The sequence below is a fragment of the Patella vulgata genome, chromosome 7 (assembly GCF_932274485.2).
Source record: "Patella vulgata chromosome 7, xgPatVulg1.2, whole genome shotgun sequence".
Lineage (NCBI taxonomy): Eukaryota > Metazoa > Mollusca > Gastropoda > Patellidae > Patella > Patella vulgata.
In genome coordinates, this window is record NC_065885.2 from 20341380 (window position 1) to 20357535 (window position 16156).

General features: G+C 34.6%; 1 protein-coding gene and 1 long non-coding RNA gene across 7 annotated transcripts in view; one reads left to right on the top strand and one right to left on the bottom strand.

Moving 5' to 3' along the window:
* LOC126826905 (beta-1,3-galactosyltransferase 5) overlaps positions 1-16156 on the bottom strand; it is a 71729-nt gene that overhangs the window by 55209 nt on the left and 364 nt on the right. For 2 of the 6 annotated variants that reach the window (XR_007682458.2, XR_008788752.1), the window contains exon 1: positions 324-812. Coding sequence is in view for 2 of the 6 variants with exons in the window: in XM_050556026.2 (XP_050411983.1) it covers positions 15219-15262 (44 nt within the window). In the remaining 4 variants the exon portion in view is untranslated. Of the gene's footprint in view, positions 1-323; positions 813-8871; positions 9122-9644; positions 9707-15218; positions 15281-16156 lie in introns of those variants that run through there. The other 4 variants (XR_007682460.2, XM_050556015.2, XM_050556026.2 and 1 more) reach the window with 4 other exon arrangements.
* LOC126826907 (uncharacterized) lies at positions 5845-7261 on the top strand. The gene is made up of 2 exons (XR_007682462.2): positions 5845-6472; positions 6975-7261. It is a non-coding gene; the product is annotated as an uncharacterized LOC126826907 (long non-coding RNA).

Below are 16156 nucleotides of genomic sequence, written 5' to 3' on the forward strand. Positions count from 1 at the left end.
TCTTCAAGGTCACCGTCTTGCGCCAAAGTCGTGAAACGCTCCGTCGGGGGATTTGTTGGGGCCTGTCTCCCCCAGGAAAATTTCTAGAAATTTCAAGTCGGTCTTGCCTGGCAGTGAATACGGCAACCTGAAAGTGGTCGATTTTAATGTAGACATCTGAACTCCAATCAACAAATCAATCAACCAGGCTGTTGTCACCGATGAAACAAATATGCCTGAAACAAATGTCGCTGTTAGTGCGACCCATTTGTGACAATTTCAAGGTCCCAAATAATAGTCCTTTTTTACTATTAATAGTAATTCAATCAGTAAGTGCTATTTACCTTATAATAGTCGTCTTGGCTTTTACCCGACATTACACAAAACACCAATGGTAACTGTCGGGTGGTCTCTCCAGTCTTAATAATCGCTTGAAAGTGTCACCAAATAATGTTATACTGTCCTCGATACGCTCGACGGAACTTTGGTTTGGCTGAACCCCAGCCCAACCCTTTTGAAAAATCATGTATCCAACCTTGTAAACAGCCTCGTTCTGGTCAAATGATTTTAAGCTTGTCATGTAAATAAAGGCCTAGTTAATAATTTCTATAACATCTGAAGCCAAAATAAAGACTTATAATAGGCGGATTTAGCTCTTGCATAATGTAAGTTTTAATAATATCTTCCCAGTCTGCTTGGCGTTATAGGTCGCGAGAATAAGAAATTTCCTATGCCGAGATTTTATAACTTGATTTCGCAGTAGCAGCCAGTATAAATGATTCGGCTTATACTTCGGGTTTGCATGCTGGACTTTGAAGTCACAAGCCGAACTATTTAATTTCATACCATTTGCCACCATCAATATGGATTCAGTTGGATTAAAAAGTGGCTTTGTAAACAATGAACGGAATTGAACCACATTTGGATGATATCTAGATTAAATTGTTTTAGTGGCATTTAGTAACTGAATAAGATTAACACATGACAAAATTGCGGAATACAAGTTACTTGAAGGATAGGTTGGCTGCCACATCACCATATTGATGACGATTAAATTGTTTAAACGGCATGTAGTAACTGAACGAGAATAACACATGACAAAATTATATGGAACAGACAGACAGACAGACAGACAAACGACAGTCACAAATATATATATAGATTAATCTAAATCTCTCAATCATTTTGACCCTTTACTTACATAATAATCCAGCGTACAATATATTATTATGTTTATGGGATGTTACATATTCCCAAATTGGAATCAGGCCACCATGATGTAGTCGCGGGGATTCCTTGGAGGTGAAAAGCTAACCTTCCTGTTTTAATATACTATGACCATGTTAACCTGCAGTCTATATGTACTTCGATTTATCAATTAGAACCCCAAGTATTTATGTATTTTATCTTAAGCCTACATACTATATATATTATATTTGAACGATTTACCTTAAATGCAATTCCTATCCAGGTGCTGTGCGACAAATAATCATTACAAAACTATTCGCCATTCTAATTAATAGACATATTGATCCGACATCTGTACGTCTTCATTAATTGGTAGCTACGCATTGACTACGGTCTGTTAATAATTAAAATGAATCGTGCGTTGACTTGGCCGATTAAAATGCAACTTGGGGCTCCCAATCTATACATTTTTAACCCATTAAACGTTGTCTGCTATTTCTCTCTAGGTAGACCTGGACGTAAATCTGTAGTGGGTAGTAGAATCAATTGAAATATGTTACTATTAAAATGCATAATTATTTAGAGTACTAAATTTTCAACACCACCCCCATACAATATTCTATATCCTTGTATGATTTTCTTAGTTTAGTATAATATATGGAAATGTATTTGGATAAATTTCACTTTTTTTAGTTAGGTGGGCATATTCTTATTAGGCGGAGAAAGTCCCTAATTCATAATTAAAATTTTAAGAAAAAAACTTATACTCTTTTTCTTTGTTATGTAAATCTTTATATAATTTCTCCCCCCCCCCCCAAAAAAAAAAGTTATTCCTTTCTTTGTAATTTAATACTTTATATAATTCACAGTTATAATTCTAAATAATATACTTCTGTTTTCGTAAATCATTTCACAGGGGAGATGAATTCGCATTAGCCCCGACTTGTTTTCAGATCCCATCCTTGAAAGTCGTATTTTTAAACTATGCTAATATTTAATAAATACATTATATTAGAAAAGAAATTCGATTTAAACAATTACAAAACCTATAGTGAAGTAGTATCAGCTGTCCATTTATTTATATACTAGAAACCGGAAGTGGTAGACTAACGTCACTTGGCCTATGTTACTCCCCGGTCCGAGCTACCCCTATACCCCAAATTTCAGACTCGGAAATGACAACGTGAATGATGGATCAGTCGAACGACAGAGTGAATGACAGGTGAATGACAGGAGTTTTCCAGTCGAATAATAAAGATAATGGCAACTCTGGTCATAGCATATCTGTTTATAATATATTTCATATAAATGTTTATACACGTATTTGAAAAATACATTTAGGTCTACGTGTAATGTTGAATGTATAAATTCGGAAATGTTTTGATCTCTTGAACTGTATTATTTAAAATACACGATTAACGTATTAAATTGTAAATAATGAATCAAGCCAAGACATGTATTAAATGTTTTAAATGTTTTATTGAATTGGAATAGAAACTGAAAACAGATTAACACCCTGTGTGAGATATTTCATTCAAATATTGTAAAAGGGTTGGTAATAAAATTAAAATTGTCATTGTGTCATTTTAATAACATTGAATCGTCCTATTCTGTTACGTAGTCGTCTCAACATATTGTTGTCATGGGTTACTTCTGCTAAACAACTCAATAGAAACGAGTAAAGTATTATAAACGAAATTATGTCTAAAGAGTTCTTCATGACATGTATTGACTGTAAGACACAAAGCGTACAGGATCTAAGTGTGATGTTAAAGGTCAACACGCAAATATTGAAATTGGGTATGTTCGTGGATTGACTTATAGAATGTTGTTAATATTTCCATTTAAATAAATACAAAAAGCAATTCGAAAAATAAACTATAAGTAAAGGAACCATCTCAGTGAATAAAGCTATTAATATGCCGTTAACCCGTGAGGCAAACCGAATGATGTTTTATAGTAAATTAGACGAATAAAACATATAACGTTGCCATCTCGACCCTGATGCCCATGAACACAAATGACGAGTTTAAGACAAACCAATGGCGGAATGGAATTGATTAATGCAATATATATTTTATTATGTATTAACAATACTTTTCTGGTTAGATTTTAGCCTAAACACGACATGTGTGTTGGTGACAATTTTGGCAGTCATATCTGAATGACTCAAAAACTGTTTATATTTCTTTAACTTTTGGTATACCTAAATTCGGGCTATTATTTATGGTAGAAAGATATAATAAAATGACCTAAAGCTTTAAAACATATTTTTAAATATGTTGAGGCACCCTAAATTGAATTTGAAGCACCAGGGATAAATAAATAAAAATAGCTATAATGCATGATTTTATTGTAACTAGTGAACTGATAAATATTGTACAATTTATCTAAAGAGTACATTTATGAAAACGTGGTACACTGAAAAAAAACTTGTGTTGTTTTCAACACAAGTTAGGTGTCTCTATTTAACAACACAAACTTGTGTTGAAACAACACAAACTTGTGTTAAATGTTGAAACAACACAAGACTTGTGTTAAAATTTACCAAACAACACAAACTTGTGTGAAAATCTACACAATACTTGTGTTGAAATTTCTGAAACTTGTGTGGTTTCATAAAAACTTGTGTGGTTTCATAAAAACTTGTGTATAACCACCAACAAAAACTTGTGTTTTATTTTCCCTCAATTCCCTCAAATACAATTCGGCCAAATATATCAAACATGTTTGATTCGGGCGTATGTCAGTGGATAAACTAGGTGAAGTTTAGCGCCAATTGATTCAGCCAAATCCTTTGGCTAGTTTATCCAGCACTGACGATTTAAGTTTGTACTTTCTTTATATGCAAATATCACATTTGAAAGAGGCTGTAAGCCTACTTTCTTTATATGCAAATATCTTATTTGAAATAGGCCATTATTATGTGATTCCCCACTTGAATGTGACTAGGAATAGGGTCGCCTGTCCAGCCTTGTGGGTTTTCTCCGGGTCCTCCGGTTTCCTCCCTTTCCTAAATACCCCTAGGGTGTATTCGAAACAGTGTTCCGGTGCAGAGAACGGACGGAGAATGGGTTCTTGTCGGACTTGAGCAGTCTGTAATGCGTTCACGAACACATTCCCGTTCTCAAATCCCACACTACCTCATAGCTGGTGTGAGGGAGAACAAACATGGTCGACGTATCGATAACTGCTGAGAAAACAGCATCATGGGTGCATTTATTAATTTAAAAGTTTAATAACGTTCGAAAATTGGATGTAGTATGTGGCCAGTATAACATCAAGTAAGTTAGGTTGCCAGGCAACGAAACATATGCCCACAGCAGTTTAATCGTTTGCGCAGTCAACAGGGATTGTCGCATATTCATTCTTTTGTAGGTAATGTGGGCATTTACAAGAAAATTTCATACAAGATTATAATTTTCGTCGTTTGTGGGTTTACAAAGGTCATCGCATCGATAACTGCTGAGAAAACAGCATCATGGGTGCATTTATTAATTTAGAAGTTTAATACCGTTCGAAAATTGGATGTAGTATGTGGCCAGTATAACATGAAGTAAGTTAGGTTGCCAAGCAACGAAACATATGCCCACAGCAGTTTAATCGTTTGCGCAGTCAACAGGGATTGTCGCATATTCATTCTTTTGTAGGTAATGTGGGCATTTACAAGAAAATTCATACAAGATTATAATTGTTGTCGTTTGTGGGTTTACAAAGGTTCTACAAACTGAAACAAGGGCCTTAATTGTTGAAATTTGACAGATTTTTTTGTTTTGTGTTTTACTAATTTAAATAATGCATACAATTTTCATACAAATCGGATGATAATTTTGTTGTTCGTGTGTTCACAAGGTTCGAAAAAGTGAAACAAGGGCCACAACTCTAGACATAATTCACAGAAATCGCAGAAATTTAATAGACGTCTTCGTTTCACTAATTTAAAAGATTTAAATGAATTTCACAAAGTGAAACAAGGGCCATAACTCCAGAAGAAACTAACAGAAATTATTGAAATTAAATAGGATTCATCTCATTAAAATAAACAACATATCAATTTTAAAATAATCAGTTCTGTAGACGACGGACAAACCTACGGACGAGGGCGTATCAAAAGGTGATGTAATCGTCATCCAAAGAATTGAAAAGGAGTAAAACGGTGTCATAATTTATCAAAATTATGCTTAATAGCGAAGTAAATACTAAACAAGTTATCGTAACAGATTGTATGAATTTAATTCATCTTGTTACCATGGATACCGTTCTCTCATGTTCGAGACTCATGAAAGTGTTTTCATGTTCTTCAGCCGTTCTCGAACCTGCGCAAACACTGTTTCTAATACACTCCTACGGTACGCGCAAGCAAATCATTCAAATAAAATTGAACAATATTAGCCTCGAAATTACCTAGCGCCAGTAAGTATAAAGGATCTATCCGACAAACACTAACAACAACTCTAGGTTGATTACATGTCATTTGGGACTCACGTCATTTGGGACTCGCGTCATTTGGGACTCAAAAAAATATGACCACGACATTTGGGACTCCGGTATACGTCGTTTGGGACTCGGGTTAACGACGTTTGGGACTCGGGATAATTTATTAGAAATAGGCCAATTCAAACAAAACACGAAAGAAAATATTTATTAACATAAAACACGTGGTTAGTAAAAGGCTCAACCAAACGATAAAACATTAGTTGCACTTACGGTTCTTTGATAATCATCGTTTCTCATAAAAGTTTTATATTTATTTAAAACGAATAATATGCTGATGAATTTATTTGAAAATGACCTACACAAAAAACAAAATAAATATTTACACGACATGCAATCTTTTTTTACAAGCCCCTAGAAATTGTTAACGATAATCCGTGAGCTGCACGTTGACATGCTTGTCGTAGATGGCAATACCAATTGATAAATTAGTGCGTACAAGGCAAAGTTTTTTTGTGGAAAATATAAGAAATGGCAACGATCAAAGCGGGATAATTAAAGCTGATTAACTGATAATCCCAATGTTATTACAGTATGTTCAAAGAAACCTAACGGTTCTTTGGTGGATGAGGAAAAATGTGAGTTGTCAATCATCGAGAATGGCGGCCGTGTGTTGATTGCAGTTATACCGTTTCACGAAAAAACATTAGCAGTGGTCTGTCAATCAAGCTCGTTTACTATTTATAACGCAAATTTTTCGTTTCGGTTAAAACAAAATATACGTCCATTTTAATTGGCCGAAGGATGTGTGACTAATAGAAATATGGCGGGCGGACAAACTGACCAAACAGTATATTTCGAGGTATTTGAGGTAAGCTAATTTAATATTATATCATAACTGCATGTGCATACTTGTGTTTCTGTGTAATTAAATATTCAAAAAATCATTCTTAGGATACAGCCTCGACACCAGTCAGCCCTGAATTGCAATGTTTGTTTTGTGTTCTGGGCGCCATTTTGAAAAAAACTGACATGACCTATATAATACAATCCAGCAATAGTGCAGTCAATTTCCTTTAAAAGGGAATCCGAATTTGTTAATTTTCGGCAATATCACTTCGGTGGTAGCGGACGTTAAATAAACCTATTTCACGTACAAAGACCTACAATAAAATCCAGGTGAATTGGGAAAAATATTCATGTATTTTCTTATTGAAGAGTAGCTATTTCAATTTGTAAATGCCCAGTCATCTTAGACAAATAATAATTCCAACTTCAAATCAGTTGTATTTATTCAAATCATACTATGAATAATTGTATTTTTCCACTTGCATAATAATAAAAACTTGACTTTTATTATTTTATTTCTTCAGGCCAAGAACATGGAAAATTGGTAATTGCCTTGTATCACTGCTAACTATAAGGCACAGGGAGCCTTGGGCAGAAATGATAATAATATGGTTCTCAGATATGTTACTGTGTACAGACTGAACAAAAAATATATATACACTTGCTATTACATGTACATTATATCATTGGCAATAATAAGATCCAATTTTAGTTTTTAGTTACACACTGTTAACCACCAATAGATGAAAATAAATCATAAAATGTATTCAGCTCGACGTAAGACTTAAATAAATAGATACAGTTGGTTTAACTTGAATAGAAGTTTTAATTATCTATGCTGCATATATGCATATATCACCTTGCAGCTGAATCACATTACATATCTTTTTAGTTGATGTTCATATCGCCTTACGTATTTGTCAACATCAATGTGACCTTGTTCTATGTCACATTAGCCTATTCACGTTACCACGAATTTACTCACCACATCCTCGCATAGTTATGAATTTATTGTTTCACTTGACTAAAGAAACATTTTGTAGGAATGTATGCTTTTATAGATTGGACACTTGTTTGCAGTATCATTGTCGGTGGAAACTGGCACTATACCTAAAGAATGACTGAACAAATAGCGGAGACGGGGTTTCAGCCGGCTGATTTAAATTATATCTTTAAATACAATAAAGCTTGAAATATGTCAGTTTTCCCTCTTTAGAATGTTTTTGTAAATAAGTTTTTATTGTAGTTTCCGTGGCGTATTCCCAATAAGCGTTAGAAACAAAGATATACACCCTTAATCCCGGTGCCGATAAATGTTGGGTTGTGTGGAACATGCTAACAAATCTCAGGTACGATATATGTTTGATTCTGGTTGAGAACAGCATGAGAGCAACATGATTGTTTTCATTGGAGATGAGACGCAAATATTCAAAGGGGTCAGACAAACTCTAAACCAACCGCGTTCCCTTCACTGAGTCCCTTCAAAGGAGGCCCTGTCTGTCTACCTGTGGAATAACATGCATTTGTATCTGTTAAATTTGTGTGGTAGACAGATTGATATTATTTATATAACGTCTTACCCCAAACAAATTGCAAAAGAAACCATGAAGTTTCTGAGAGCGATATTTCGTAATTAGTGTGCTTTAATGGTGGGAGAATAAATAATTAAATTTTTCAAACACAAACTGGTCATATATAAAATAGCATTTTCTGACAAGACCAGCGATAATCTCGTAAGATATGACTTTTACTATGTCTATTAAATGGTTTTCGACGTCTCTTCAAGGTCACCGTCTTGCGCCAAAGTCGTGAAACGCTCCGTCGGGGGATTTGTTGGGGCCTGTCTCCCCCAGGAAAATTTCTAGAAATTTCAAGTCGGTCTTGCCTGGCAGTGAATACGGCAACCTGAAAGTGGTCGATTTTAATGTAGACATCTGAACTCCAATCAACAAATCAATCAACCAGGCTGTTGTCACCGATGAAACAAATATGCCTGAAACAAATGTCGCTGTTAGTGCGACCCATTTGTGACAATTTCAAGGTCCCAAATAATAGTCCTTTTTTACTATTAATAGTAATTCAATCAGTAAGTGCTATTTACCTTATAATAGTCGTCTTGGCTTTTACCCGACATTACACAAAACACCAATGGTAACTGTCGGGTGGTCTCTCCAGTCTTAATAATCGCTTGAAAGTGTCACCAAATAATGTTATACTGTCCTCGATACGCTCGACGGAACTTTGGTTTGGCTGAACCCCAGCCCAACCCTTTTGAAAAATCATGTATCCAACCTTGTAAACAGCCTCGTTCTGGTCAAATGATTTTAAGCTTGTCATGTAAATAAAGGCCTAGTTAATAATTTCTATAACATCTGAAGCCAAAATAAAGACTTATAATAGGCGGATTTAGCTCATGCAATTCCTATCCAGGTGCTGTGCGACAAATAATCATTACAAAACTATTCGCCATTCTAATTAATAGACATATTGATCCGACATCTGTTCGTCTTCATTAATTGGTAGCTACGCATTGACTACGGTCTGTTAATAATTAAAATGAATCGTGCGTTCACTTGGCCGATTAAAATGCAACTTGGGGCTCCCAATCTATACATTTTTAACCCATTAAACGTTGTCTGCTATTTCTCTCTAGGTAGACCTGGACGTAAATCTGTAGTGGGTAGTAAAATCAATTGAACTATGTAACTATTAAAATGCATAATTATTTAGAGTACTAAATTTTCAACACCACCCCCATACAATATTCTATATCCTTGTATGATTTTCTTAGTTTAGTATAATATATGGAAATGTATCCGGATAAATTTCACTTTTTTAGTTAGGTGGGCATATTCTTATTAGGCGGGCATAATTAAAATTTTAAGAAAAAAACTTATACTCTTTTTCTTTGTTATGTAAATCTTTATATAATTTCTCTACCCCCCCCCCCCCCCAAAAAAAAAAAAAAAAAAATGTTATTCTTTTCTTTGTAATTTAATACTTTATATAATTCACAGTTATAATTCTAAATAATATACTTCTGTTTTCGTAAATCATTTCACAGGGGAGATGAATTCACATTAGCCCCGACTTGTTTTCAGATCCCATCCTTGAAAGTTGTATTTTTAAACTATGCTAATATTTAATAAATACATTATATTAGAAAAGAAATTCGATTTAAACAATTACAAAACCTATAGTGAAGTAGTATCAGCTGTCCACGAATAGAGTAAGCCATTTCAGAATAGATCCATTACTATAAAAGAAATAAATATTAAATCCTTTAAAATAAAAAAAAAATGCCCCCTCCCCCCCAAAAAAAAACCCCAACAAAAATAACTATAAAAAAAAGAAAAAAAGAAAACACCCCCCTCCCCCCCCCCCAAAAAAAAAACAAAACAAAAAAACTTATGTTTTTGTAAATCTTTTCACAGGGGAGATGGATTCACATTAGTCCCGACTTGTTTTCAGATCCCATCCTTGAAAGTTGGATTTTTAAACTATGTTAATAGGGGTGTCACAATCGGTACAAAATTTGGGGTCGGGTTGTTTCTGAGGCAAAATTTGTCACTGAAGACGATTATGAGATTATTTTACTTCTGTGACGTCATTTTCGGTTGGGGTTTTTCTGATTTCCAAAATGGCCGCCAGAATTTGACGAAAAATTAATTTCCAGATAGTATGGGTGATTATCACGCAAGGTATGGCTTGTAATATATCATATATAAGGTTTTTTAGTAATTGAACTGAAAAAATAATCTCTAAAACTAGTTTCCCCAAATCCAAGATGGCGGAAATTCAAAATGGCGGCCAAAATTTACCTAAAATGGCTGATTTGTCAGATAAAAGTCATTTCACTCTTTGATATGATTTATAATATGTAATTTAAAGGATTTTCAGTGTCACTAAACTTAAAATTAATCTAAATATAACGGGGTTCCAAAATCCAAGATGGCGGAAATTCAAAATGGCGGCCAGAATTTCCTTAAAATGGTCGATTTTTCGGATAATCGTCATTTTTAAGTTTGATATAGCTACCATCTTATGGAGACATAATGTGTGGTGCATTTACGGTCTTATAAAGCTCTATTCTTACATAAAGAATTCTTGATTCGCACGGAAGTGTTTTAGCCGTGATCATTTTAAGTCATGCTTATGCCAAGATCTGGGTAAGTGTTAATTTAACTAGATATCAGAAAAGTACCACGTTTTCATAAATGTACTCTTTAGATAAATTGTACAATATATATCAGTTCACTAGTTACGTGTTGACCTTTAACATCACACTTAGATCCTGTACGCTTTGTGTCTTACAGTCAATACATGTCATGAAGAACTCTTTAGACATAATTTCGTTTATAATACTTTACTCGTTTCTATTGAGTTGTTTAGCAGAAGTAACCCATGACAACAATATGTTGAGACGACTACGTAACAGAATAGGACGATTCAATGTTATTAAAATGACACAATGACAATTTTAATTTTATTACCAACCCTTTCACAATATTTGAATGAAATATCTCACACAGGGTGTTAATCTGTTTTCAGTTACTATTCCAATTCAATAAAACATTTAAAACATTTAATACATGTCTTGGCTTGATTCATTATTTACAATTTAATACGTTAATCGTGTATTTTAAATAATACAGTTCAAGAGATCAAAACATTTCCGAATTTATACATTCAACATTACACGTAGACCTAAATGTATTTTTCAAATACGTGTATAAACATTTATATGAAATATATTATAAACAGATATGCTATGATCAGCGTTGCCATTATCTTTATTATTCGACTGGAAAACTCCTGTCATTCACTCTGTCGTTCGACTGATCCATCATTCACGTTGTCATTTCCGAGTCTGAAATTTGGGGTATAGGGGTAGCTCATACCGGGGAGTAACATAGGCCAAGTGGCGTTAGTCTACCACTTCCGGTTTCGGAGTTATGACCCCCGAGCGAAGCCGGGCATTCTTCTAGTATATAAATAAATATATAAATAAATCATCTTCATGGTCATCATCATCGTCATCATCATCGTCATCATCACTATTTAACACCAATCATCGTCGCCTGACAATTACCTTATCTATTCAAAGCGCTTGTTTAGTTTTAAATACTTGTGAACTTTACTAAAACTCACTTTGTTGAACGGGTTACTTTCGTTGGTATCGCCATATAGGAACGCTTTTGTATTTATGGATTTAAATGGGAGGGTATTTAATGTTGAGATACGCTGAGACGAATAATTTGGGCAGTGCAGAAAATAATGGTCGCTGTCTTCTTGAGTATGACCACAACTGCATGTCGGGTTATGTGAAATATGCATTAAAAATCTATGGAAGTTTAGAGCACTTTTACAATTACGAAGTCTGGAATGTATAATCTGAAATTTACGTTCTCCATAGTAACATCTTACTGACATCAATAAATACAAAAATATAAAATGGCTGATTTGTCAGATAAAAGTCATTTCACTCTTTGATATGATTTATAATATGTAATTTAAAGGATTTTCAGTGTCACTAAACTTAAAATTAATCTAAATATAACGGGGTTCCAAAATCCAAGATGGCGGAAATTGAAAATGGCGGCCAGAATTTCCCTAAAATGGTCGATTTTTCGGATAATCGTCATTTTTAAGTTTGATATGGCGAGTGATATGCGATTTAAAGGGTTTTCTGTGTCACTCAACAACCTCAAAAGAAGAGTTTCCAAGATCCAAAATGGCGACCAGAATTTCCTAAAATGAACGATTTTTCAGATAATCGTCATTTTTTCGGTTTTGTATGGCTTGTAATAATGTCCTTTATTAGGTTTTCAAAGTCCACGAACTTGAAAATAACCTCAAAAATGAATTTTGAAAATGAATATTACCTCAAAAATGAATTTTGAAAATGAATATTACATCAAAAATGAATTTTGAAGATGGTAGATGATTGCTTAAAAATACAACAGGACAATCGTGAATTTTCCTATGGGATTGGCTTGTAATAGCAAAGAGTAGTAGTTATTTTGATGGTAACTGGAACTGTTATACTGGATCTCACATAAACAAGATTTAATATTATTCCAGCAAAACAGTGAGGTATATATATCCAGTTGTTAAGAATTTATCTATTGTTTATTCAGAAATGGTTCGAAATAGTGGTTCAGTGAGTAAGACTCGCTAAGAACGAGATCTGGGGTTCGATCCCTATGTTTGCTGAAAAAGTACCTTAGGATTTTCCAGTGTGGTTTCTCCTTGTCAGGATGCAGCACCGGGGGCTTCTCGAGAAACCAGGTTTATATGTACACGTTGACGTGCGCATACAAGAACACTAGACAGTTGGAATTCGAAATAAGAGTACACCATAGTACCACTGTCTGGGCCAATTTTCCTCATAGCACACTGCTTGACGAATATCAATATTTATTAACTTTTGTTCAGAAGACTTATGTCCGGAAACCGTTTGTGGTATCATCTAGACAGATGAATTCATATTTGTCAGTCATGTATTTCATAAAGTGAAAAGTGTAAAATGAATCATCGAAGTCTCTGTGTCCGCAACTTGTGTGGTATGGTATCCACAGATCATATTCGTCTGTAATGTAATGCACACCAAGTTCTAAGTTAAAAATAATCATCACGAAAATAATTGGAAATGCATTTACGACTAGGTATCCCAAAAGTCATCCCCCACGATTTCCTCTTTTCTTATGTGTTGTTCTTACATGTAGAACTTGTTGTGAAATACGTAACTGACGAAAATGACCTGTGGATACAACATCTAGACTATACCACAAAAGTTACTGGACACGGAGTCTTCGATGCAAAAACGGACCACATTACCATTTCTGAACGAATAGGAGAACTTAAATTCTTAACGACTGGATATACCACAAATGATTCTCACTCCGGTAAAATGGTGCAAAGACAAAGGAGATGAAATTAAAAATGCGTCAGTCGGCCACGTTGTATTGTTATGGGGGTTTTATGCATAAAAACAATTAAGCTACATTTATTGTGTCTTAAGGTTAAATTCTTTGAAATTCTAATTAGCTGACTGGTAAGTTCTGCACATGGTTTATTTATTGACAGGTAGATTCCTGGGTCAGGTCAAATTAAGTTGCCCTTAAAAAAGTATTACAATTTGCTATTATAAACCAATCCAAGAGAAAGATTGATGATTGTCCCTTTTTTTTCTGAAACAATTATCTTCAATTATCAAATTCAGAGAGAAAGAGAGAGAAATGGGGTTTAACGTCCACTCGGCACAAACTAGGTCATTTCGGGACTAACATATGGTTTAATTTTATTTACATAATTGGCTTGTGCGTAGGGGTCTTTAGCAGTGGGAGGAAACCAGAGGACCCGGAGAAAACCCACGAGGTTGGACAGGCGACCCTACTCCTTGCCACGTACAACCGGGGATTCAAAATCACGCCAGTCGACTCAATGACAGACTTTATGATACAGCACGCGCATGCTAACCATTCAGCCATCCAACCCCCCTATCAAATTCAGTGACTCTGAAAACTTAATAGAGGACATATTACAAGCCATATCAAAACAGAAAATTGACGATTATCTTAAAAATTGATCAATTTAGAGAAAATCTGGCCGCCATTTTTTTAATTTCCGCCATCTTGGATTTTGGAAACTCTATTTTAGATTGATTTTAAGTTCAATGACATTGAAAACCCTTTAAATTACGTGTTACAAACCATATCAAAGAGTGAAATGACTTTTATCTGACAAATCGGCCATTTTAGATAAATTTTGGTTGACATTTTGAATTTCCGCCATCTTGGATTTTGAAAACTCTTTTTTTCTTTAGATTAAGGTAGATTCCTGGGTCAGATCAAATTCAGTTGCCCTAAAAAAACTATTACAATTTGCTATTATAAACCAATCCAATAGAAAGATTGGTGATTGTCCCTTTTTTTTCTGAAACAATCATCTACAATTATCAAATTCAGTGACTCTGAAAACTTAATAGAGGACATATTACAAGCCATATCAAACAGAAAATTGACGATTATCTTAAAAATTGACCAATTTAGAGAAAATCTGGCCGCCATTTTTTAATTTCCGCCATCTTGGATTTTGGAAACTCTATTTTAGATTGATTTTAAGTTCAATGACATTCAAAACCCTTTAAATTACGTATTACAAACCATATCAAAGAGTGAAATGACTTTTATCTGACAAATCGGCCATTTTAGATAAATTTTGGTCGACATTTTGAATTTCCGCCATCTTGGATTTTGAAAACTCTTTTTTTCTTTAGATTAATTTCAAGTTCAGTGACAGTGAAAACCCTTTAGATTACATATTACAAACCAAATCAAACTGTGAAATGACTTTAATCTGACAAATCGGCCATTTTAGGTAAATTTTAGCCGCCATTTTGAATTTCCGCCATCTTGGATTTGGGGAAACTAGTTTTAGAGATTATTTTTCAGTTCAATTACAACAAAAACCTTATATATGATATATTACAAGCCATACCTTGCATGAAAATCACCCATCCTATCTGGAAATTCATTTTACGTCAACTTTTGGCGGCCATTTTGGAAATCAGACAAACCCCAACCGAAAATGACGTCATAGATAAAAAAAATTCTAAAAATCGTGTTCAGCTAGCAATTTCGCCTCTGGAAATTGCTGGCCTGAAATGATTTGTAAAAAAAATGTCTTATTGTGACACCCCTAATGTTAATATTTAATAATAAATTATATTAGAAAAGAAAATTCGAGTTAAACAATTACAATACCTATATTGAAGTAGTATCAGCTGTCCACGATAAGAGTAAGCCATGTCAGAATAGATCCATTACTATAATTAAAGAAATAAATATTAAGTCTTTTAAAATTAAAAAAAAATTTCGTCCCATCCGAACGACTAAACAGCTGTCCTTGTCAGGCCCTCCGTCCGGCACCAGTGACCAGTGACAAAGGGAAATCACGTCTGAAAATCCCGATGCACTATCTCGGCCAATGCATGGGTCGAACAGGTGACCTCCAGGCTAGCGAGCCAGCGACTAACCCACTTAGCCACAGTGGCTCCCGTCTTAATTAGAACCCTATATTTTCACGGTAAGATAAAAACATCAATATTGATTGTAATGGACCAAAATCGAAGTCTAATTCGTAACTATTTTTGGATATGGTAAGGTAGTATATTACTGATATTGTTACTTGTCGGTCTGTTTATTTCGTATGTATATTGGTCCTTATTTCCCGACCCAACCGGACATCACGCTATTTTGGTATCACGTCGTAATGTCGTGACGTCGACTTTCATAAAGCGACAACCCCGACATCTTAACCCAACAATACGACATTTGTACGCGACATTACGACATTTTTAAGGTCGTGTTGTAGGGTTAAAGTGTCGTATTGTCGGGTTAAAATGTTGTGATGTGGGGTTGTCGAGTTGTGATGTCGTGGTTTCGAGTTGTCGCCTTATGAAGGTCTACATCACCATAGAAAACACTTCAATATTAACTCGAAGTTTTTATGATTTAAAACAGACGCGTTATTACATACTCGCCCTCAACCCCCTTGTGCATTATTGCACGTTTGGTACCTCTGTACGGTAAAATAAAAGTAGAGATATGTATACACGTGCTCCTTATTATCATTTAACTCCCGCTCTTGTACATTCATTGAAATATGCGTTTATCCTCGCCAATCTTATGAGGGAATATCG